At 40.8% G+C, this 25,945-nt stretch overlaps 1 protein-coding gene across 2 annotated transcripts in view; it reads right to left on the bottom strand.

Annotated features, from left to right (window-relative positions):
* Positions 1–290: 290 nt before the first annotated feature.
* LOC124168474 (chitin deacetylase 1) overlaps positions 291–25,945 on the bottom strand; it is a 64,358-nt gene continuing 38,703 nt past the window's right edge. Inside the window, exons 6-9 of one of the 2 annotated variants that reach the window (XM_046546747.1) lie at positions 25,816–25,851; positions 22,606–23,021; positions 19,582–19,769; positions 291–2,539 (exon numbers count right to left, since the gene is read on the bottom strand). In XM_046546747.1, coding sequence (XP_046402703.1) covers positions 2,309–2,539; positions 19,582–19,769; positions 22,606–23,021; positions 25,816–25,851 — 871 coding nt within the window. In that variant the 3' untranslated portion in view covers positions 291–2,308. The remainder of the gene's footprint in view (positions 2,540–19,581; positions 19,770–22,605; positions 23,022–25,815; positions 25,852–25,945) is intronic. The other variant, XM_046546748.1, reaches the window with a different exon arrangement.

The following is a 25,945-nucleotide window of genomic DNA, read 5'->3' as shown; positions in this document are numbered from 1 at the left end:
AAACTTATTGTCAATCACATTTGGGTGGAATAAAAATTCACTCATTTTTTACAAATCATATTTTATTTTTGTTTATTTAACACATCAAACAATTATATTTTGTTTTTAGGATTTTCTTTACAAGTTCTATGATGTCTACATTTTCTTTAATTACTCCACTTATTCGTAAATAGTATATTACAATGGACGAATAGTTGTCCAAGAGTACCAGAAACATCACAGAATACATTTTAAATAAAAAGGAATCCCCTCATATGTGAACAAGTCATGGACACTTTTTTTGACGTCGGGGGATTAATTGTTACACTCATCCTAAATAGGACGTACATAATTAAAACTTTTTGGCGCCTTTTCTTCCTCTCTTAAACGGGAATTAAAAATACATCATAGTCTTATGCCAATCTACATCTTCCGAATTTTTCACCTCGGCATTCTTGTCTTTATTGCTAAGATTCCCCATTTAATACTTATTCGCTAACTTAATCGGCATTTGCTTTCATACTTCTGAATTTTTAATTGACTTCATGAAAGGATATGAAAATGTTTTTCTTTCATGCTTTTTTTTTCGAAAAAACATAATTTTATTGTTTACAAGTCTAACATTTGAATTTAAATGAGATTTTAATATTTTAAGATTAGATTTCAAGCTATTTTCAGCTTATTGAAGGCCAAACAATCGTTTATATGAAAGAACATATCCTGTAGAACGTAAATTGGGTTGGATATTTTTCAATGGAAAAATGCCGAGGAAGCTCACTGTGTAGCGTCGATAGGAAGATATTTTCCTTCGTTTGACTTAATTTTGTTACTCTTATTTGGATTAAATGAAAAAATTCATTTCTCTTTCAATTTTACTACTTCCAAAAATCTTGATGGACTTTTATTCCTCCACGAGTTTTCATGATTCCTTCAGGGGTCTTCTTTAGGATCGGCAGGCTCTGCAGCGCCATACGGCAGTTACCTCACCTGATTTCAGTCTAATGTAAGCCTTTATTTAGCACTGCAAAGCCTGCAGGAACCAGATGAAGATATCATGACCTTCTTCAGGCCCAAGTGTTCATCGATTCATTTCATCTTTCACTTAGTCACATTAACTGACACTTCTTATGACTCAGTCAGCACTGTTATTACTCTATCACCCTTGCCAGGACGTGTGAATTTATAGGCTACAAAATTTCTCTCTGTTATATGAGTTGACATTTGGAAAATTTTACTTCAATTCAGTCATTATTTGTCGGTATCGTTGGATTTTCTTTTTCTCCCACTTTTTTGCTCTCGTCCGACTCCTTGCTGGTCTTCTCGTTTTACCTTTTAACAAGTCTTATAAAAATATCAATAAAATGCAAATAATGCTACTCACTCCTCACAACTTTGCACATTTCTATTATCTCTCCTGTACATTCACGCGCAGACCCATGGCTGGCTTCGTCTTCACGTCCAGAATGAATGTGGCCTTAACTTTCGCGCACGAGCGACAAAATATCTGAATTCGTTCAGTGGTATTAGGAACATCACAATTCCATTCCTTTTGATGATCTTTCATGCTGAATGGCAGAGCAGCAGGGATGAGCTCTCTTGAATATTATTTTTTCGCCAAAAGTTGCGTGCCCGTGACGCGATAATTTTACGACTGTTTATAAGTATTCACAAAATTTTGAAGGCACATGATGGAATGCCCCTCTCTGCACGGATAGTAGCTGCCGAAGAACTTTCATATTCACGGTTGTCGACACACAGCTTCGGGTTTTATTCTTGCATCTGAATGCTCTTACTTCCCTCTTATCTATCAGGATATTAGTACAAAAAATAAACGTTGCAGCATTCCACTGTAAAAGAAAGATAATATTACAAGACTCACTAGCCAAGTTGTGAAAGTCTGACCGCCTCCTTTTATATTTTTTTAATTTTTTTGCGCTAAAGTGGTCAGAATTCCACAAAATGGAGGCTAATGTTTTGTGGGGAAGTGAAATTTTGAGCCACCACACATCCCTATTGAAATGTGCACCGTGTATTTTTTGGAACTAAAATCCACCTCTTCCAAAACTTCGCCGGAATGCACACTGCCAACTTCTTGTTTTTATATATATTTTTTTTCGTTGAGAAAATATTTTTTACTAAAAGAAAACAATCGTCCTTTATTTTCAACTCGCGTCATCCCTCCTCATCTCGTGACCACGCACTCGTCCATTCTCTCCTCCGAATACAATACAATATTCTTGTTCGCCTTCTGCCAGGAAGGGGCGATCCCACTTCCGCTCGCAGCCGCCTTCCTTCTCTAGGTCCCGTCTCCTAGAGGCGTCGCTCCCTCCTAGAAGAATCCGTCGCCCGTGGGATCATTGACCCATGGGTAATTGTTGGGGCATCGCACGCACGTCTGCAGGTTGACGGTCTCGCCGGGGATCTCCTTGGAGGTGAGCTTGCAGCTGTGAGGCACCCAGCATGCGGGAGGGGATGTCGGGTCCACGGAGCACTTCTCCCTCCACGGCTCGAAGTTCTTGGCCTCGGAGATCGTCCTCGGGTTCTGGATCCACTGGATGACCTGCGGAAAGAGAGAATCGAGATTAATCACCTCGTCTCCGTGCTGCGGTAGGTATATCATTTCCAAGTCTTAAGGTTGATTCGCGAGGCGCGCCTATTAGCAGCAGGAAATGGAACCAAGAGGAGCTTCTTTGATGTCGTATCGATTGAATGGTGCAATCGTGTGATTAAAGGACCAAGCCGATTTCGATTCTTGCTGCAAAAAAAAACGATTTAGACAGAGCTGATGCATTAATTAATTAATTATGATTGCAGAATATAACACTCATCAAAAGGAAAACAGGAAACCAGAATACGTAACTACTGGTGGTGTTGTTGAAAATAGTTTCCATAGAAAATTAATTAACTCCGTAATGCTAACGTTTCAAATTTATTTGCTTTCGATGTAAATAACGTTTAAAGATCTTGCTCCTTATCGAAGGGTATTGTTAGACCGCTAATCTTAGCAATCAGGCTTAGGGATTTTAATGTTTCAATACTTCCGAATGTTTAAAGAAAAAATGATATCTTAAGTATATTTTGAAAATGGATTAGGTTTTAAAACATTTTCCACGTTCTCGCTTTACAAAAGTAAGAATGATAGAATACGAAATTTGTCCCTTGTACGCACACTTTAATAAGGCAGGCTTTGCGACAGCTAAATGTGAAAATTTTAACATATACTTTCGATAGAAAGGTAAAGTTTGTTTTCTCTGTCCAGGAACAATAATAATAAGGAAAGAAGTTGCGTAATTATTTTTAACATAGTCAGATTTAGCTATGAATCTATTAGATACAAAATTATCGTATTTGAGGTAAGTCTGATAAGGTACATAAATGGAATTTTTGGCTGATAAAAATTCACCGTGGCTTTAATTATTGACTAATTAGCTCTTTCTTCCTTTCTTATCATATATGAGAGGGGATCGTTAATAGTAGTAAGGAGAAATAAGGGGCAAGGCTTTCAAGGGGAAGGAACAATGTATTTTAAGTTCTCTGAACTGTTTCTTTCATTTGTAATACATGCTGATGAGATCTTCGAACTAAAAATGTGTCTTACTAAATCATTGCACCTCAACTCAATCTGGGTTTTCATAAATTCTGGAATCCCTATTGCTCTCATGCGGTGAATAATGCAGTAAAGTCACTTTTAAGCTTTTTGCTTCAATTTGAAACTCCGATTCCATCTCCTACTTCACTTAGGAAGTTGGGTAATGGAAATTATCGCCTAGTTGCGTTGGAAACGTCCTTCCCTGCTCTTTCAAAGAAGAGTGCCCTCTTCTGGGTCGAATTATATCACTTGGAGCCGTACGCGTTAGGAGGTAAGGAGAGCACCGTTTACGGCCCGGCGTTTCACTTCTCATATTTAAGGGTCGACCTGGACGCCCTTATCCATGTTCGCCGTAACCTTGGCGTCTTTCCCTCCGTCAAGTTTGCGATTGGAAAGTTGTCATTGGTCACTCCGGGCAACCAACCATCTCCGCTCTCCAAAAGTCACGCGCCCAAGTCAAGTGTCCGTGCTCTCTTTTCACGCGAGTGAATTTGCTCGTCGAGTTAATTTTGAGCACGCTTCACGCGATTGGGGGAAATGTGTCAATAGAGTGCGATGATGAACTTTCATTACGAAAGTCTGACGCTCGACTTTAGCGAGCGCACTTCTCTCCGAATATGCCTTCATTAAAGTCATTCATTGGAGGATTGGTAACTCTTCTCTCGCAACAATTCTTTATTATTTTGCATATGAGTCTGCCAATTGCATATCTCTTCCATGGTTAGGTGTGTCGCATTTTATTGCGATGCAATTTGCCCTTCAAATCAAAGGAACGCCGTTTAAATACGACGGCGTGGATACTGCCAGAAGGATAACTTCTCCATTCCTTCTTGTCTTATTGTCATGTCAAATTCTGTTTTTCATTGCCACTCAGCTGAAGATATGATAAGTAAAGACGCTGACTTTGTGGTGAAATACTTTTATCAATGGGTAAAATCTGTGTTAATCAAAAGCATAGATTGAAGATATCTATGACCCCAAGTCCTTGGAGACTTACTTCATCCCCAAGGCTTCTGTTAAATAGTTTCTCATTTATGACTGCTATTAGAAAAGTTTGATTGATGAGGGTTGGGCTCTCACCAAAATAGGTTACTGCGCGTGCGTGTGAAAATAACTGTGGACTACAAGGACTTCAGAGCACAAAGGTTGATAACTGAGGAGTCTCACCCAGATAATGGCTCAGCACACCAGTTCGTCGACACCTGCCACTAACTCCACCACACCAAATAATTAATTAACCCTGTCTTACGGTTTTTAAATTAAAATAATCAGCTCAATTGCCTACATTACTAGAAAATGGCTAATTGGCATCAAATTTGGATACACATTCTCATTATCGATGATAAATGTTAAGCGATGAGTATTTTTCACCACATGAAATGCTAATCCTTTATCATATCTTTTACCAACGGCCCTGGATGGTTCTGCTCTTCACACATTCTTCCGATAAGTCAGGGTGGCGGGATTCAATTTTCCGTTTGGATGTCTTCTGATCCCGGTACTGCGGACGATTTCCCTCGTGGTTTTTCAAGTTAAGCATTCCCTACGAGGAAGCTTTTCTCGAGAGTATTTCACCGCGAGAATCTTATGGATAGGCTCTGTTTGATTCGATCTTTTGATTTGCGTCCCGTGTGTAGAGACAGCTTCTATCGAACGTGAGAGCTCGTCTCTGGAGCATGGAGAAAGTCGCTGGAGCTGGGAAAGGTGCGCCATGGCCTCCTGTGGATCCCGGCCAGCTTGAAGACGACTTATCCGAGAGATCCTCTTCTCTTTTTATTATTATTTCCGTTCCCTCCTTCGTGTTTTCACCCGCTAGCGATCCCAACGATTTCCATCCTGCTCCAAGTTCACTTTTCCCTCCAAGGGCTCACAACAGGTGGCTGCATCCGGGGTGAGGAATGTTTTCAAAACTATTCCCCCCCCCCCCCCCCAAACCCAGTCTGACCTTAAAAATCTGTTATCCCTTCCGGCGAAAGCCACACTTCTTCGGAGAAAGATTCTATCGGAATGACGCATTGGAAACGATACAGAGGCGTCGCTACTTTCGTATTCAAATAGTATAATCTGTGTGTTTTTGAACTTACAACACAGCCAAAACTCTTTTATGCTAAATATACCTTTAATTTAAGCAACTAGTTATCTATATGATGCTCATAGAGGCAGTTTTTTTATTCTGAAATGTCATATGAACGACAATTCCTGTATGATACGGATTGTCACTAATATAATCGCGATTCTTCTAAACATATACAGCATAACCTAAATAAGTAGTTTTTTCTTAAATATTAATGTGTCTTAAAGATGTATTTGATAACTCACTCCCTCATAATGGGGGAAATTTGTATAAAATGAATTACCTTTTCTGAAATACTATTTTAATGAATAATTCGCCAGGGTGATACCGTACGGCCGTATTTTACATATGCTTAAAATATACAATGACATGGGATGTTCTTATTTAACACTACTTAGCCTGACCTTACTTTTTATTATTATGATCATGACTACCAGGAAAAATATAATCCATATTCGCTTCTACTGCGTTCAATGATTTATTCCATTTGGCATGCAAGCTTTTCAAATTATTCAGCTCTTCCTATAAGCATATCGAATAGTGAGCATCAATGGATTTTGTCGTGCCCAAGTGCCACATGCATCGCATTATCTGATCACGGTTTCGACGATGCTGTAATTAATGATCGTGGCGAGGCGCTGCGTGGACAAAGGACCCATTCAGATGAAGCAGGTCCCGAGTGGCATTACTCGCTCCTAGAAACAGCATGAGATTTACGTCAGGAGCTCAATAAAAATAGATTCGTCGTCATTCACCGGTTCATGCATAGATCTGTGGGGAATAGTGACTGGATTAATGGTTCCTCGATTTGGAAATGTGACTGGCCGTTGACTGGCTGTTGGCACCAATGCGTGGCTAGATTCCGAGTCGGCAGCGGCCGAAAAATATAAGTGTGACATCGATTCCGCCGTTCAATGTGACCTTTAACATTTCAGAACATTACCTCATGAGAGGCAGTAGAAGCGCCTGATGGAATAATCAGGTATTCAACATTCCTTCATTATATTTGACCTATGCCTGAAATGTTCTATTATCTTCTGAAATTGCTATCATACACGAACAGCTATTGTACGATGTGAAAGCGGATGGTATCTGCGATAACGAACTCTCAAATCGATGTCAGTCGTGAATGCATTAAAGTGATACACGTCTCCTTGACAAATATTCTTGGGGAAAATTTTCATCTTACTCGTAAGCGCATAGTCAATGAGCTGGGCATCCATTTTACCTAGTTGAAAAAAATTTCCACCTTTGATAAAAAGCAGATATTAATATGGATGAATTCTATAAAAATATTAAGATTTATCGTGTGCTGTTGAAGTCTTTGACAACTGCCGACTATCAGATCTGTACGTAATAAACGAACTAATAAAATAATTGAGCGAAATAAGCTTTTCTCCGCCTATGAAAGGAGTGATTCACCTAGGATCTAGTACCATTTTTCAATATTCTTCTCTCGTGTACGATTTATTATTTGAACAAAATGAAATTTTAGCCTTTAGAGGGTGAAATGTCCTAAAATACAATCCTTGAGCAGTGTTTCGATATCATTTTTAATTCGATGAACAATTTCGGGAGAACTTTGAAGAATTGGCAAGGTATGCTAACAGCACTATTTAGTGCAAAAGATTATTGATGTTGACGCCAGTTCCATGCTTAAATGTATACTATATCTACGCTAAAGTCATTACATTCACTTCGTACAACTGTTTACCACTGACGATGCGTTAATTATCATGATCCGTAAAGGCTTCATTAAACAAAAACCCTATATTTTTCCTCGACAATCATCAGAGTTTTGTAAGATGAATTCACTCTGAAAGTTCATCTCAAAACGCTTCGTTTGTCGGAGGGACGTCCAGGAAAAAAGATGTCTTGAGATCACGCATGGCCCCACGAAGAATTAACTTAACGCCCTCTGCCAATGCCAATAAAACATGACAATTTGAACATGTCGCCCACAGCAATGAATAGGCATGTCAGCTTCAGATCGATAGCTATTGTCTCTTTTTTCAGATATTGAGTCAACAGTAGTCATAGTGAATGAACTTGACAATTATAGAAGTCTCTAGAAAATGAATCTGAGGGCTTCGAATCTTCTCAGGCTTGGGAGGCGTTGCTCTCAGCATTTAAACCGGCATTAAATACTTTATTTTTCACGCTCGCAATTTGTTTTTGATGCTCTTAAATCAATTCCCCGCCTACTTCTATGTCTTCATCCCAGCGTAGGTATTTCCTTTCTCATTCATGTATCATATCCCACGCATTTTATTGGAATGTATTAGCCATTGCTGCCGTCGTCAACGTATCCCTCAGACTATCACATCTCGTGATGAAGGCGATTATGCTTTCTGTCATCTTATCAAGAAGACGCATACCTTCCTCTCAACCGGTCTTTTTTGTTGACCTTTGACCGTATCTCGAATTTGAAAATTTCCCTTTTTTATTTTAATTTCTCTTCAATTAGAGGGGGATGGTTGGGTTTCACCTAAGTGACCCGTCACCGAATGGAGGGAGGGGTCCTCTGAAGCGATCACTTGCAGCCGTGGGTCCAGCCGACCGCACCGTGGTTTTTTTTCTCTCCCAATTTCATCCCTTCCCCTCCTCTCCCTTCCCCTTTCAACCTTTCGCTAACGACTTCTGGCTGCCCGCTAGTTTCCCTTGAACGCGAGATGGGCCCAGTGACCTACAGACGCCGGCGGAGGTGCGCGGCGTTTTTCTGTTATTTTTTTAACCTGCTGCCTCCTTCTCGGGCGCAAAAAATTGTTTTAACGAGCGTGGAATCGGTGGTCCAAAAGAGAGGCGGGTTGAGTGAGACTGGGTGGATTGCGAAACCAGGAGGCTTGAAGCCGTCACCAGGGGGCGCAAAAGCATATCCAAAGAGTTCATAATGGGAATGAATTTTGGCCCTTGATATTTAAGTTACAATGTGTGGGTGAGGGAACTTCATATTTTAAATTTTCGCAATGCCCTCTTCTTTCTAACCTCTTATTTGATTTGAAAGATAATTATGAAAATACTTAAACTTTGACGAGGGCTAGACTACTAAGCTTAAAAAGAACTAAAGTTCCTTTATTTTCTGCAAAAGGTAGAACCTAAAGTAAAAGTGCCTACTATACATATTACTCTGCCCGGACGGATTTTGTAATGCTTTCATCGTAGCATATTTTGTTTAAATCTTGCACAACCAGCTGGAAAATTACAAAGTATGTGGAGTAGACCCATCTCAATAGTCACCCATGCCTCTAATGTGAATATTATCATCAGTAAAGGTTCACGTCATACACATATTTGGGATAATGGTGATTTTTGGAAAAGTTTTAATCTATATACACGGAAAGCATCGAGATGATAGCGTAGGTTTGAAGTAAGCTATAAACCAGGCTCTCAGCAGTGGTGATCTGTGCTTTTTATACCTCCATTTTCACCCAAGGCGATGGGAATTTCTTCCCACTGTTCGCTCTATCTCTGCGCTGCACTGGTGATGCTAATATGCGTTCGAAGGCTATAGTAGTAACATATTCCAAACCCTTTCCCTTCAATACAACAGCCATTATGCTAAAATGCGTTGAAAAGGCTAGAATAATCTGACCAAAACCTTGCCGACGATGATGATGCCAAAATACTGTTTTGTTTTAATGCGTAGAAAAGAATGAATTACTATAATAAAAACCCCTACCTTCTATTACTGCGCTGCTGCAGGTAAATGCGTTGAAAGGGTTAGATTAATGGAATGATAGAAACCCCATCCCTAAATTACAATGCTAACGATGCTAAAAGGCGTATAAAGTGCTAGAGCAATAAAATAAACCAAACCCTCGATCCTCTATAACTGTCTTCATGAAGCTAAAATGCGTCTGCGATGATAATGCATGAAGCCGTGTCGTGTTCACGGCGGCCCGCCATTCCTTCCAGCTTGTCACATTTCTCTGAGCAGCAGCGGCCTTGCGTCCCCCTCGGAGGCTGGTGCGCAACGTTTTCAACAGTGTCTCTCTCTCACTCACTCTCGGCGATAAAGAATCTGTGAAGGTCGTCCGGTTTCATCGAGGCTGGACCGTTATTTGGCCCGCGAGGGGGAGAGGGGTGGATGATGGATAGGCCGAGGCTTCCCTCACGTTGCGGGACGCACGCTGGCGACGCACGCGAAAGCCGCTTCTTGCGTCACCCGGTGGCGACAGCCGATCAAGAACGCCATCGCTTATTTCCCGATTATTTTCCATATTCCTCTCAAGTAGGTCGATTCGTTAAAATAAGGAGGGGTGAGGGGGAGGCAATGGAATATCGACCCCGATTTATTCGACTCAGGTATTCGAAATAATTGTGACACTGCAGAGCTCTTATTATCATGTTCTTTATCTCTTTGGGGTACTTTTGCGAGTTTCTGCCGCATATAACATGTTTTTATGTTGAGTATACGCTTCGCTCATTGGATTGAAAACCTTAGAACGCCATGCACTACCCCACCCCATTCTTCGCTTTAGATTTCGACAAACTTTTTGCGCTAGAGAATATTCGCGACATTTACTGTCGAAGTTTTTATCAGGAGTTTTTATTGCTATGTTTCTGCTTCTCAAGCCAATTGAATGTAAAAAATCGTTTCAAATAAAGCAGAAATTTAATTAAATATTACCCTTGAATTATGATCAACTAAGGGTAAATTTGATTTCGATTTGACAGTAATTTTTTAATACCCACGGAAGAGGCAATAGATATCACTTCACTAAGTGGGTATTTCTGGAGAAAGGATTAACCTGTAGCCAGTGAATAAGTACAGAAGCATATGATTTTTAAGCCTAAAATTATTACAAGAATGGAATATTTTTCTGCGCTGCCATAAAAGTTTTAAAATGAAATAAGATAACTAATTGATACTTTTATTATATTTAAGACTCTTCATCACAAAACCATAGCATAGAATGGCAAAAATTGATGCTTTGCACTGAATTCGAAATCACTCGACTCGCTATTGCGTGCATGTGTGATTATTATGTGGTTCTCTTACGGTTAAGTCATTTGTTAATGAGGATCCGTCACTCCCACTTCAACAGTCGTTTTTTCTCTTTTTTTGACGTATTTATTACTCGTTTTAAATTTACGATATTGCATCTCACTTTTCACGATATAAAGAGGAGAAATTTGTCTACATTTCAGTGTATCTGAATTATGTCAATTGTACCTATGGGAAAATACGGAGGCGCAATATTCACTTTTTAGTTACAAGCAAAAGAGTCTACTTGGTGTAACCTGAAAATTTCAAGATTACAGGTTAAGATTTTAACGAGTGGTTCGTCACGAGCGAGGGGTGATACGACCTCTTAGCAAGTGATATCGCGCTTGGATTGTCTTTCGATCGCAGCAATCATGGCGCCCACCCGCACGGCACGTGACCAAGACAAACGGAGAAATCTGCGAGGCGGGCGAAAGGCACCGAACACGACACACTGCGACTTTCATCCCCGATGGCAGGAATGCAGCGGCGGCCCTGGTTACGACACGCGCGCCGCTCTCTCGCTGCGGACTCTATCTCTTCCAATGGACCACATTTGGAAGATCTCTCTCTCCCTCTCCACGGGTTTTGTCGGCGCCGGGACAGCCTCGGGAGGGGATCTGACCTTTAAGCCCGAAGCGGTTATGCAAGGCCACCGACCAATGAGCCGCTCGCGGTGCTATCCGCCGCACCTCTCCCGATTCTCGGTCATCCCGAATACATCAGGTTTTGTAAATTGCCGTCATTGGCCTCTTAATTATCGAGGTAGATAGTCGAAGAACCTATCTTCACTTTGTGATAGGCATTAAATATTGAATTCGGTGTTCATCTAGTTCGTTAGATACAGAGTTTTCCAATTGCTCTAGGGTCTATAAATTTTTGGAAGATTTTCAATAATTAGGCGCCAATGGTATCGTTAATTTCATGGATAAACAACAAGAACAATTGCACGCAATGCATTAATCTTGCATTTTCATCTGATGACGGTCCTGGCGAGTGGACGTTGTCAAGACATTGTCTGTTATTGACCCGGAGGAACTGAGAATCAATCAGGAATAGCTATGCAGCGTCGATTTCATTTTGTCTTCGAGACCAAATACAACAGGATGAAAGAATCGGAGCAGACTTCGAGAAGATAAATACATCAGGTTTATAACAATGAGTTTATAACAAGCGTTCCCACAGAAATGATGAATATACTCCGGAGTTTCACGTAGAATTGGGGTCTAGATTTGATTAATATGAGTCACGGATTGCCAAAAGAGGTTTCAATGCGCAGTGTGCGACGTCGACAGCTTTTTGGCTGTGACTGGATCGTAAAAATATATTTAAATGATTTCGCGATTAATGATTTTATTTGAAAATAAAAAATATTGCTCGCAATAAAGCAAAAAGTGATTTACAAGTTTCATTTTGTCGCATTTAACATGTGTTACAATAGGTGACGGTCTTTAATTTTTTTATATCTGAGAACTTTCAATTTTATGCCGAAAAAATAATAAAATTGTCTTTTTTTGTAATAAGATGCATTTTGCATCGCTGCGGCGCTGAATAGGATGAGAAATGACCGAATGGAATGAATTCTTGTACAAGAAGCTATAACCATGTGATAGATTTCGTCGAACGAGGAAATGATATGTCGCGGCCCACGTTCCGTTGTCTGCCGTACATTGTAGCTGCATGATAGAGAGGATTGGCCATTATTACATACCCCTTGACTTATACCCTGATATTCCCTCTTTCTGGGGGCTTAGAAACTCTTTGAAGTAGCATTTACGTGAATTTTCGAAGGCAACGTAAAGCAATGTACCTAAGCATTTTGACGATAATAAAAAAAACGGGAATTAGTGTGAGGAATTTCCTTAAAATCGTACCTATTGTGAGAGAGATAATTGTCAATCTTCTTGCAAATGGGATTGGCTGAAGCGAAGAGAGGACTTAGTGAGAAAATGAAATAGAGTGGAATCGGGGGAATCATTTGGAGGCAATGCCTCAGCCTGTGAACCAAATTGGATGGAATTAATGAGTAAACGAAATAGTGCATTTTAAGATCTCACGAAAGTTTTTTTTTCAAAGAATCACGTAGATATCATGGCAACCGATAGTAATCGTGAATGGATTTCAACATGAACGCATTGATTTCGTAATCCGCGGACGAAATAAATCTGGCCTATCGCGTCGAAAATGATACAGCATTAATTCCGTCCAAGTGTTTGAGAAACTGAGCCAATCGGGTTTTTCCGTTCTAGTGGCACGATTCCATTTCAACGTAAAGGCGGCGTCATTCATTTTACTCTCGGACGATAATCAAAACGCATTCCTCTGAATCACAAGGGAAAATCTCGAATTATTATTGGCAGTATTGCCCCTGAAGCGCTGTGATAAACTGTGGGCATGACATTCGAATAACGCCGATTGATTGCATAATAAAATATTAAAAAATATTTTACAATTCCGCGTAGAATAAGATTAGGATATTTACTCCCCATGTGTTATTAATTGTGCACAATACAGAAGAACTCACGACTGATTCCTGAATGGCTCAACAAAAAGTTTTTAGTGTTCACCTCTTCCTATGGCAGATAGAATACGTTATATGTCAGCCATTTTGTTCATATTTTCCCTATATAATAAGCAATTACTTATATTCGTTTTGATTATGGAAAATAAACTTTGCTGTTTTAATTTCAATGCGATTTAATTATACTATTGGGTTCATAAATTGTTGATTCTTCTATATCGATTCAAATTGTGGGAGAAGCCTCCAATTTGCTCCCTCTACCAATCGGATATGTCCAGTAATGACTACGATAACGAATTAAACGAATATAATATCCTTTTATTAGTACAACTGTATGCTCAAAAGAGAGTTATTTCAATTCAAGTCCGTGCCGGGTAATCGTCCGCCGTTTGCTATCTGTCACTATAAGTACCTGTCCCTCTCTCACACAAATCTTCAAATAAACTCCCCGCGAGCAAATGTGTTGGCTTTAGCGTGATGAATCGTGGGTAATTTCTCCCTTTCGACCGAGCCCATAAGCGGGATCAATCTCGACTTCCTTCTCCAAACTTTCCTCCGCTGCCCCGAGAGCGAAGAGGAGGACTGGGAGTGGTTTGATGGCCTCCAGTTGATCATCCGGCTGGGGCGTCGGGAAAAAGAGGGCGGGGTGGAGCGCGAAAGCCGGCCAGCGGAACGAGGAAAACGGACGGCTCGACCTTGCCGTGAAAGAGACAGTGAGTGCCCCGATCATCGTATTTGGCGAGGCGAGAGCACTCGCATGGCCGAAGGAAGGAAGCGATCCCTCATTACGGAAGCAGCCTCCCTCATAAGGATCTAAACGATTTCCTAACGAACTTGTAAAACTTTAGAGCGAGCGCTTCATGCCCAAAGCATCGCGTCTTACACGTTATTATTTCATAGGGTTATACTCCATGTTTAGACTCCGTGGAGCCATTTTGGATCGTCATGCAACTTTCCTAAGTTGATAAAGCTTACGCTTGACATCCTTAAAAGACAAACCTGGTTTGCTCTTCTTCTTCCTTATACAAGCGGACTTTTCGAGCTCTTAGTTTTGTTATTAAACCAGGTATAGTTACGTACAACATTCCAGCATGTTTTAATTTGAGTTTGTGAGCGAAGTGAAAACGAAGTATAGGATTGAGTAAGGCCGTATGTAGTATACAAGGCATCGGTTTTAAATCTACCCGAAGATGAATATTTAATTGCTACCTCGGAATTCATTAAATATATTTTATAAAAAATAAATTCGAATCTTAAGAGGGAAATGTTTTTTACAAAAATTGTAAACATTGCTGTGATGAGGCGCCATTAGATTAATTTTTAATAATTTCTATCCAAGTGAAACAGTTGGGAAGCAGAATTTATCTGTGAAATCAATATTAAATTAGGAAATCGAAACCATGGAAAATATTTTTTTCTAACTCTAAGCAACATTTTATTTACTGGAGCGTATTGAATTAAGAATCGGATATGAATTATAATTTTGGAAAGTAATGGGTCCCTGAAATGGAAACAATATTATTATTGTTCTGCATTTACTTAGAAGCACTCGCTTATTGATGAATGTAGCAAAGAAATCATGGATGGAAAATAATTTTCTCCTTAGCGGTTGTAGGGATTGCCTTGAAATCGTCGTGCAACGCAATATCTCGGAACACTGCTGGTATCGCTTCAAACGAGATTTTTCACCGCAGAAACACGCTTAAAGACGCACTTATATGTCGACACAGGCGCTCAAGAATCGGGAAAGCCGCGAAAGAACTTCTGGGGGTCATCATTGAACTACGTCGCGTAAAAATAAATGAAGGGAAAGAGCGTGGGCTGCAGGTGACAGTGGTGAAATTCGGGTGAGGAGAGTGGTGAGGGGCGAACGACGAAGAGGATGTTGGACTGACGCTTTTTCAGGGATCACCTTGGCTTTTCGAAGAATCTCCAGATTTGGATGCTGATATTACAGCCAATCAATATGTTTATATTTCGACGTGATTCCCACAAACCCACAAAGGAGGCTTGGAAGCTACATGGATAAACAAAGCAGTGAAATAAGTGGAATGAACGATAAACTCATCGAAAGGGAAACGCAATCCATTCGGATACCATTGAAGTAAATATTAAGATATCCGAATCTGGCGGAAGTAATGGATAGCTACGCTCGATATTACCGTTTCATTTTTATTTATAAATGCTGTCAACATTTTTGTGGGATGCTAAGATTTACGATTTTAATTTACGTTATAGTTATTTCAAAACTCACCAGCACAGTATTCAAGTTAATAGCAATGCTCAGGTCTAAGATGAACGACTATTTTCTCCCGTATATATATTGACTCCCAATTTCAGGCTACCTACTGCACATCATTACGTTATGATTCATACTTTATCTACTCATTGGATGGATTAATTTTTTCGAGAAGGGGATCACATGTTCGCATCAGGAATAAACTACCCCCAGCTTTGTTTTGCTATCATTCAAATATGCGTGTAATTCAAATATAATCATTATTCCTTTCATTATCAATTTGTTTGCACCACAGACTTCCTCGTTTGATTAGGTTGAAGGAGAGCGTGAGGGGGACGCGATTGGTGCGTTCCACGCGAAGGATTCGACCCACGTGACCTCGGGAGAAATCAAGTGCCGAGCGGGTTCTTGCGCATCCAGCAAGACGTCTCGGGGGGGGGGAGGAGAGGAGGAGGAGGGGGGGAAGAATAACGAGAAATTATGACACGCTCTCATCCGAAAGGAACATGGTGAAGTTGGCAATGTTTGCATTTGCGAAACCGACAAAAATCAGCCACGCATTGAATATATTTACATCGGAAGGGAGAAGAGAATGAACTGCCTTGGGCGGCAGTCGCATACTCGCGCCCATAAATACACGTAAGAATGAGGAAGAAGAGGCATACCAATTCGAAAGCGCAAGCAGGATAAATAAATGAATAACGGTGCTTTCGAAACGAGGCATAATGAGGCAAGATTAATTTCGTTTTCTTCGATGCATGGCTGGTTTTGAGCCGTTGCAGAAAGTGAAAATTTGCTTCCTTATCAGTCTGGAGGACCTCTCAAAATTTCTCACACTCTCAAAAATTAGCTAGGTACCGAGATGGTGGAATGATAAAATATTTGGCCTCGTCGTTCTGGGTAAGGCTCTGATTTTTCCTAGTGTTGTCGCGAAGATGACGTACGCTTCCACTAATATGACGTGCTTCATGACGTGGAATTCTGCTGGATTGAACTATTTTTGATTCACGTTGTAAACGCATGAATGGTTAGTTAGACGTGAAGAAATAAGGAGGTCACAAAGGAGACCGAAAATGAAAACTGCGATTTCGGCCCTCTAAGCCGATTTTTCATCTCACGATTCGTAGTCCGTCAAAGACGGGTTTGCCAAGCTATGGCATTGACGGTTATTCGCTACGTTTAAAAAATATCACGTCGAGAGTAAGTAGATAGGAGTATTCATTAGGGGGGAATTCGGGGCATGTAGTGGCATTCGAATGAATTCATTGTTGAGGCACCTGTGGGCCGGTGACCTCGAATTTCGGAATTTTTCTGGCTATCGCTAACTGTGCTGGACCTACCTAAGCTGGACCTATTTAAGTTGTCATTTCTCCAATTTCTACCGCAGATTATATTGATGTTGTCAGCATCGCTTTCCCTGCAAATTCGCAGATTTACCCTGAGCAGACGTTATATTTGTGAAAATAATTACTCTAAATGGTGGTAAATTTTTCTCGAAATTCGCAATAAATCTTGATAAAACACTGAGATAAAGTGTTAATTATTTTAAATTACCAATTAAAGGTTGGAATTTCTGCTGGGATCGATCAAATTGAAGGTATAAAGCGACGCTGAAATTGAGAAATTGGCCGATGAGATTCATTTGAAACCCGGAAATGTTCGCAGTCGCGATTTTGTTGTTTCCGCGGCCGACTCGGCGATTTGTCGCAACAGACAGCGGCGTCTGAGAGGAGAGACTTTCACCTTTGGCCTTTCGATGCGAAGAGAGCACCGATCCCAAGATCCACCGGCTGCGTGATTTATTCCCTTCCTTAGATGAAAACCTCCCTCTCTCAGACGAGCACTGACGATTGAGTAACCAATCATACCTATTCCTAAGGATCTCTGAAGGATTATTTTCGGCTTCGTTATGGCTTGCTAACTATTTTCTGGCTTTAATTTCACACATTATGCATTGTTTTCTGTTACTGTGCGCTGATATTATCTTCAATTCTGAGTTACTCCGAGAGAGATGAAAGAGCTACTTAGCTGCAATTGCATTTTTATTATTAATCACCGTGCCAAGTAACTATGTCAAAAAGAGAGATCGTAACCTTTGCTAAACCTTTTAAGTTTAAATTTTGAAAGCAAGCAATTTAATTTCTTACTTCATTCTGTATTCTTACGTCAAGTGAAGCTTTGATACACTATTATAAGGATCCCAGGAATTCATTTGAGAGACGCAAAGGAATTTTTCGGTAGTTTTTTCTTTTGGAAAAGGCCCTGCAATCTTATTTCCTGCGTCCAAGTGAAGCGTTGATGCCGTAATAGAGGCCACGAATATTTCTCCGTCCTGTTCCTCAATAGGTTGCTGACCCTTTCAGTGTCGTTACGGTGCATAGGAGTACCTCTCCCCTCGAATGGCAACCCTAAACCCATCACAACCCCTTTGCGGCAAACGTAATAAAAACAGGCACCCACTCACACACACGGGGGCAATCGCTTCCGCCGATGCCATGAGAACCAGACGACACCACTTCCTCCACCGCCGGAGTCACGTGACACCGGCATTGCGGGGAGGAGCAGGTGGTCGCGTCGCAGACCAGAGGAGCCGTAACATATTTACGCCCACTCACATAACGATGGGTTGCGGAAATGAAACACCGCCACCGCGAAGGCTCGAACCCGGTCGTGATTGGAGGAATGCGCGGCAAGGGATTCTCAGCTTTCAGTTCCGCCTGTTGGCGATGAAAGCAGCCGACGGATAGTCTTCCCGCCTCTCCCGACAAACCTCCTGTCAGTGCACGTCAGCACGAAAAAATGTGGGTGGATCTGGTGACGAAAACACGTAATCCTCCCGCTGGATGGCGCGCGCGATGTTAAGGAAGTGAATTGCATCGCAGGCGTGCGTCGTGGGCCGGCCGGCGCGCGGTTACAATGAGCGCATACTTCTCGGAAGAGTGAAAGCGTGAAACACAACGAAGGCTGTTCTAACTGGCTTGCCACCGTACGGACTGAGTTACGCGTTAGTTAAGAACGACTCTTTCAAACCCATGTCCAGAGTGTGCCAACAAGTGCACTTGATTTGAAACGAGCGGCAGAGAATTTCATCTTTCTCGTCAGTCTGCGTCGACCTCGCTACCGATAATCGGAAGGAAAAACAGCGGACGACAATAATTGTTATGAAGAGGTCGAATCCGTTCATTTCTCCTCTCGCTCGAAAACTAAGACAAATGACCGGAGGAGCAGTATTCTGAGTCAGAAATTACTTCAAATGAACTATATTTACATTCTACAATGTGTATATTAATATCGCCTGTTTTCTTGACCAGGCGTCGAATACTAATTTCGATTTCAATTATATACGTCGTTCAATTTTGAACTCTCATTACACTTTTATTGTCGATTTTTTTTGCGCATAGTTACTTTTCAAAAGCACATCAGAGTACTTAGAAATAGAATCAAAAGAGTTTTGTACACTTTTTATGATCATTTGCAAAACATTTTACAATACGTGCGTAACAAAATTAGATGGGGTTTTTAGGTCATAGCAGTTACAGCGATGCCAAATGTATACTCTGATATACGCTGACATGTGAAATTTTTATATTTTCCCTCCACAGGTATATAAAGGTGAGATCGCTAAATCTCATACTTAACCACTTACTTGGGTCATAATCTACACATTTTCTTATTATTAATAATTTAGAGTTGATTCCCTCGACAAACAAATAACTCGACCTTGAAGAAAACGTGTTTTTTTTAATCAAAAGACTATGAAGAAACAATAGTTATGGCAGATACTATTTCATAGGATCAAAATCAAGTGAAAACGAATTTATAATTCTTAAAATTGTACTCTACTCGTATATTACTTTATGTGCTCTGATTGCATTTATAGTGACTGAAAATAAAGTTTACCGTAAGGATTGGGTTTATGGCTTTTTCGAAAGCTCCAATGACCCAGCTAATGTGATTCCGAGTTCACCTGATGCATTACGAGGAACAACGATCTCATATGACAACTACCATCAACGAATGAGACATGTTGCGGTAATCACCGAGTCAATGACTACGGTACTATGGGTACTCTCGAAAATTCGGAGCTAATTCTTTGAAACTGTTGCTAGATAAAGCTCATCGGTCGTTGGAATCACTCGCACATTTCTCTTTGCGCCGCATTGTCGATAAAGTAAAGGAGTAAGTATGTTACCTGTGTCATCGTGACGAAGTAGACGTCTTGGTGGTTGGCGAGGATCTCGTCGACCCAGTAGAGGAAGGCGTCCAAGAACTCGGGATTGTTCTTGAGCCAGGCGGCGTGGAAGTAGAGTCCCAGAGGCGCCCTGTTCTGGTTGTAATGGCGATCGAAGTTGTGGTTCAGGAAGTTGTAAAACTGGTCACCTGAGGAAATAGCAGAAACATAAAACATAATAATGATGATAATATCCAAATATTGTATTTATTTATTAATTCTTAATGTTGCTGCTAAAAGAAATTAAATTAAGACGTTGCGGCCATTAATAACGGATATGTAATTTAAGACTACTTTTGCAGATCCCAATGATTAATACGATTTTTTGCGTTACAATCAACATTAGTTATACTTAGTTTTAATTAAATCCCTTGCTTTTGAGATTCCCTCGATGAGATATTAGCAATATTTACCATAAATTGCGTCTGTATCGACAGCATCTTCCCCACCTTTTCAAAGAGACCAGCAAGATGAACTAATTTCCATAGTTCGTTTCGTAATTTCGTTAATTCGTTTTGACAGAACAGTGGCACTCATGGCGGAACAGCTATTAACGACCCTATTTGCAGCAGCTTGCAGAGAAATGTGAGGGAAGCTCAGACGTTTACACTTCTGAAACAGTTTAAAAGGAGTTGATGACTTATGGCAAAAAAGCAGTACAAAATTGGTATACCCGGTGACTTAGGATTGAGTTCGTGGCCTTGTGGTGGTATGTCACGGCGATAGTCTCTTTAATTCTCTCAATAAAGGAACAATGTTTAAAAAAATATTTAGACCAGATATTTTTCAGGGCATGGAAAAGAAGCAAGACAAATTTACATGAAATGCGGTGGCTATAGAGGGGTAGTATTCTCTGTAGCTGAATCGATATCATCTTATAACGCAGTAGCTACCCAATAACCCAAAGTTATCGACGAGAGGGTGGAGGTATTCCTTTTAATGCGCCTCTCTGATTATTATGATCGTGTTTGAATGTTTGCGATTTATTACCGTCTAGATTTCACGTCCTCAGTTTACCCTTAGGGATAAAATGTGAGCACCTTTCCTTTGAGTTGAGCCTGCGTTCTTGAATTGCACTTTCTCTCATGACTTCGATCAGTGAGACTCAACTTTCCCGTGCTGTCACATATTATTATTAGTTTAATATGTGTACACAAATTTCAACGACGCCGCTGTATTCCTCAATTTGAATTTTTGAAATTACGGAGAAAGTCATAGCGGCTGAGCAAGCGCTGCCCAATGAATATTAATTTTTCGGTCGTGTTGCACACTGTGGGAAACACTGTGCCCTGGAAAGAAAATGTCTTGGTGAGGCGGCCTGTAAAAGCGAGAATAAGAGTCGATCCACCAATCACAAAACCAAGCATTTAGAAAGTATTCTTTTTGGAAGTAATAATACCCACGCAATATATGAATTCTATGTGTAAATTTCCTTAAAGGCATGGAAAAATGTCATCCTCATTATACATCGGTTTCATTGTTTTATCAAATTTCCGAACAAAAGTATTTTCTAAATAATAAGGGGAGTTAAGGGGAGTTATATAATAGTTGAAAAGGTCTTCAAGCATACTGATTGAAATATATCAGTGTTTTTCTTTCGACGGAGATATGGCATGGATGTATGGCCAAAATTAATCAATAATTTTCGATAGGCTTGATTTTTTTTCCTGCCAACCTAAGGGGAAATGCGCTAAGGGGGACTTAAATAAAAACTTGAAGCTTCTGCTTGTAGTTTTGGAGAAGGTTCGTAAACGCTTGATTGAAAAAAGGGGACGTGGCCTTCTTTAATACTGAAAATCAAATACGATTGAGAATTACTTTTCAGGATATGAGATACGCGAGCAATTTTAAATATATAGTTCCGTAATTTAAGGCATCGAAGCACTCGATGTGAGGGTTTTGTTTCCGGTCCAAAACTGGGCCAACGCTTTTCCCCGTTAGCTTTCTCTGTCAATTCGTTGGACTAAAGACGCAATGAAGCTCTTCCAAAACGACTCAAACACTCCTCAGCCCATTGGCTTTAAACGTGTACATTATTTTAGGAATGTAATGCACGGAGATTCCCTCAAAAATGAAATATTTGTCGCTGAATTGAGGGCGGACCCAAGGAAATCCACTGTGTCTCGCTCTCCTTGTGCGGGTCCATGGTCTGTCTATCTGGTCCATGCAATAAGGTCTCCGCAGATCTACTTCCTCAGTCGACCTTCCCTCTGGGAATATTAGAGCGTTCTTTTCTTTCAGGGAGGGCGGGTCGCCAGGTGGTCTTTGTCGCAATCAAGGTCCCTGGTTGCTGCTCGAGCAACTGGAATCCGACTCCGTCCCTGCAGTGCTGCCGAAAGAATCCCGCCACCCGATTGACCCATTATCCAAGGAACTACGTCAATAGAACTCTGAAGCACTATTTTAGAAAAGAGTATTTACGGTTATTTAAATCCAAGTGATAAGGTTCAATGGAAAATCGAGGGTTTGGATTTCAAATGTGGGACAGCGGATGGCTGCACGACGTGTGCATGCGCTACGGCTCCTAACTCCTTCAAATTTCTATTTTCTTGTCTTAGGACAAATTTGTTCATGGTGGAGAGTGCGTTGATGAACTGCAGGGATACCGGGGCGTGAGAAACATTTTGGGGGAAACACTTGCACTCGCTGCATACGCCTCGGCAATTGATTTCTTGAGATAAACTACCCCCAATGTGACCCCATTTTCGGTTGACCGCCTTGACGACCCTGCCTTCCCCTTAAGGCCTCGAATGGAGGGGAAATTTTGCCTCCAATAAAAATCCTCCGTGATCTTTTCTACTCGTCTCCATGCCATGTTGCGCATTTAAGTTGCAGGAAATTATTACAGGGCTCTCATGTTTACCACCGCCTCCAAAAAAACCTCCACCGCGGTCGCTTCTTCTCCCCGCGCATCTAACAGAGCTACATTAATCATCGCGACTAAATTTACGGTAAAAATAATACAAAATGCATGCGAAGGCTTACCAGTGAGGATGTTTGAGCAAGAGTCGACCATGGCGCAGCCGGGCAGGTACTCGTCGAAGGCTGGGTCCTCTCTCCTGTCCAGTTCGTTCATGACCATCTCCCAGACGGCGTGGGAGCGCGTGGGGCAGTTCTGCAGGTTGCCGTGACAGCGGTGGGGCATACGGAAGTACATGGTGTAGGGCCAGAGGGGGGGGTCGGAGAGGGGGGCCGTGATTGTGGAGTCGTAGAGGAAGGCCTGCTCCTCCATCATGGTGAACTGGTTGTTGCCTCCCACCCTGAGGTACGGGGCTCGAACCCCCACCACGCTGTTGTCCGTCAGGTTGGCGTACTTCTCCACGATTATCCTCATGCCAGCCATCTCCTTGGCCCAGTCGTCCACGGTGGCATTTGACCAGAACTGTTCGTCGTCGTTGTGCCTGGGCGTGGAGAAGATGACGTTGCAGATGGGTGTGAAGAACCACCACGCATCCCCCACCCACCAAAAACACCACCAGCACCACCACCACCACCACGGAAAGGCCAACACCCTCCCTCCTTCCCTCCACTGGATAATCAACATAATTGCCTGCTTATCGCCTCTCTCTCTCGCTCTACCTCATCTCCTGCGTTCTATTGTTTTTTTATTAGCTTTCGCGTCAAAAGCGACTGAGGGTAGAACACAAAGCCTTTGACGAATTTGACGTAATACTCAACCACAATGTCTTTGCTTTCCACCTCCTACTTTATTAGTCGTTCGCGATCTCGAATATTGGTCAGTATAGCGGAGGCAGCTATTCTCGGCTGAAGTTTCTGAGCATTATATGTGCCATCATCAGGGTACACACAAAGAATATTTGACGGGTAAATAAAATGTACAAAAATTTCTAAACACTCATAAACAAACATTAAAATCATGAAAAGTTACTTTAATATTGCCTTAGAATTTATGGAAGGTTCCCAATCTATAAGTCTCATACACCAAAGGATGTCACTTGTTCCTGAAGTGCTATAAGTCTCAAATCAGAAAAAAGTTGCTTTCATAATTATTATTCGATTATGATCATTATAAAAATAATGATGAAACTTTTTTATTTTAGTTTTGAACAGATTGATTAGTACCATTTCATAAATTCCAAGATAAAAATAAAATGACCGTGCATGATTTTTATACTTGTTCGTGTGCGTGTTTTTGCTTTTTTTTATTTACTGCCTTGTATGTTGCCCTGGTGAAGGAATATATGATATGTTCCTAACCCTTGGCTGAGAGGAGTTGTTTTCATTACACCGTCCGACTTGGAGATCCTGAATGAACCCTTCACACCCAATGAATGACGTTTCAAAGGTGATTTGTTCTGGTCCAGCCTCTCCTATGTTTCCATGCGAGAACCTTTCTATCGCCTATGGGGCTAACCGATTGGCTCGCAGGCCAAGTTAGCCTCAGAGAAAACAAAAAAACTTCCATCAAAATAATTACAAAGCAATGTTATTCTTACCCAGAAAGTTGTGCGAGATTAATTCATGCATTGGTGCTCAGGGAAGGTATTTGTTCACAAATATGTACATTTAACGTATTTACCGCTTAGATTCAACACTATATGCAACCTCGTTTATTATTAACTGCGCTCTCTTCCTGTGCAAACACAACCAGCGTTCAACTCTACCCTTCTAAGAAACTAATCTACTCTGGCTTAAGGCGTTTTTGTGACAATGAATGAGCTGAATGCCGAGATGAAATTGCTCTGGATTTTGCGAGTACGTCACCAAAGTCAATCTTGTCTCGGATGGAAGCGTTTTTAATGTTAAGGTCGATTATTTTATGATCAATGGTTACGGGTATTTACTATTATGCTCGAACCGACTTAGTCATTTCGGCGAATATATCGTGAAAGTGAGCAAATAACAACGCCATGTAAAACGGCGGTTCCAGATCTTCACTCTCAGAATCCGTAAGAAGTTTATTAGACAAAGGTGATCGCAAAACCTAATCCAGCTAGAGCTCCGACACTAAAACTCATGTCAAAGAACTGGGTTTTTATGTTGAGCATATGAAGGGCACTGACATTGAATTACCTAAAACATAACTCAGAGGAGGAAAACATAACGAAGAGGTCACGGTGAAAAGTTAGTGACTGACTGCATCTCAACATCATTTTTTCTGAAAATTCCCCGTTTATGAGGAGAAAATTTGTTTTCTGTTAATATTTTTAGTTTTAATTGACATTTGCGCATAAAAGCGATGAGAGTAATTAAAGAAAAACTATACTTGCAAACGGTTCGTCCCATTCATCTTTTGTATCACACGAAAAATAAATTTCAGATCAAATTCTGACGAGAATGCCACGATGGCCGCGGAATAATTTTTTAAACATTTTTTCGTAAAAGATAATAATTTCAATTAAAAAAATAAGTTAATTTTCCGTAGATATAAGAAAATTTTTAATCGCATCTTACCTGAAACGGTTCTCTCTACCCTAGAGGAATCTTTATGAAGCTGGAATAATTTACGAGAAATTATATATTACGTTGCTCAATTTTCGATAACTGCCTGCAAAAATCTCTCTAACTACTGGAGTATTTGCTCAAAGCAATCGATGAAACTGGATAAAAGATACGCAGAGTTTTCCAAATTCTCGAAATATCGAACGACTTTTTTCCCCAAATTCCGCTCGTGGTATTTTCAAGTAGTAGCCCAAGAGCATGCTGTTTTCTTTCGGAATTCAAGCCTGTTCGATACTATTACGGATTAGATGTTAATTTTACTCGCAAGGAGCTCATTGTTTTGCGAATCCCTCGATCAATGATATTAGGAGTGTACTAGTTACTTAACCTCCTTGTTGCTGCCAAATTCTCAATATCAAAACATCGAGTCTATTCAGACGCGTCACAGTAAGCTATCTCTTGATCGGAATGATATCTGGGGCTTCCTTTTACCGCTTGTTTTCCCCACATATTCACCAAACTCAAAATATTTTGTGGCTACCTCGCCATAACTTTTCTCCTAGCCAGTGTCTGCATGCAAGTTCCGTCTTGCTTTTATCTAGCTTCATTTTTGCGGCTACTTTTTCTCACATGCTGCCGACGGTACGAGAGGAAGGGTTTTGTGAACCTTTACGTTAATAAGGAAATTTATGAGGTACAGAAACCTGAAGAAAGATTTTGAGAGGAAGGATTTCCCACATTTATTTTCCTGAAACGAAGGAAGCTCTTCCACTTCGAGTGATGCAAACTTACGTAGAGGTGATGTCGTTGTTGCTCCTGTGTCCTTTCCTGTAATTCAAATATTGATAGCTATAGAAATTCTATGAATGCCTTTCAGAGATCATTGCAACCATATAGTCAATCATACATGGGTAACGGAAGT

The sequence above is a fragment of the Ischnura elegans genome, chromosome 11 (assembly GCF_921293095.1).
Source record: "Ischnura elegans chromosome 11, ioIscEleg1.1, whole genome shotgun sequence".
Classification (NCBI taxonomy): domain Eukaryota; kingdom Metazoa; phylum Arthropoda; class Insecta; order Odonata; family Coenagrionidae; genus Ischnura; species Ischnura elegans.
Note: the sequence above shows the minus strand (reverse complement) of the source record. Positions and strands in the feature narration are given on the sequence as shown.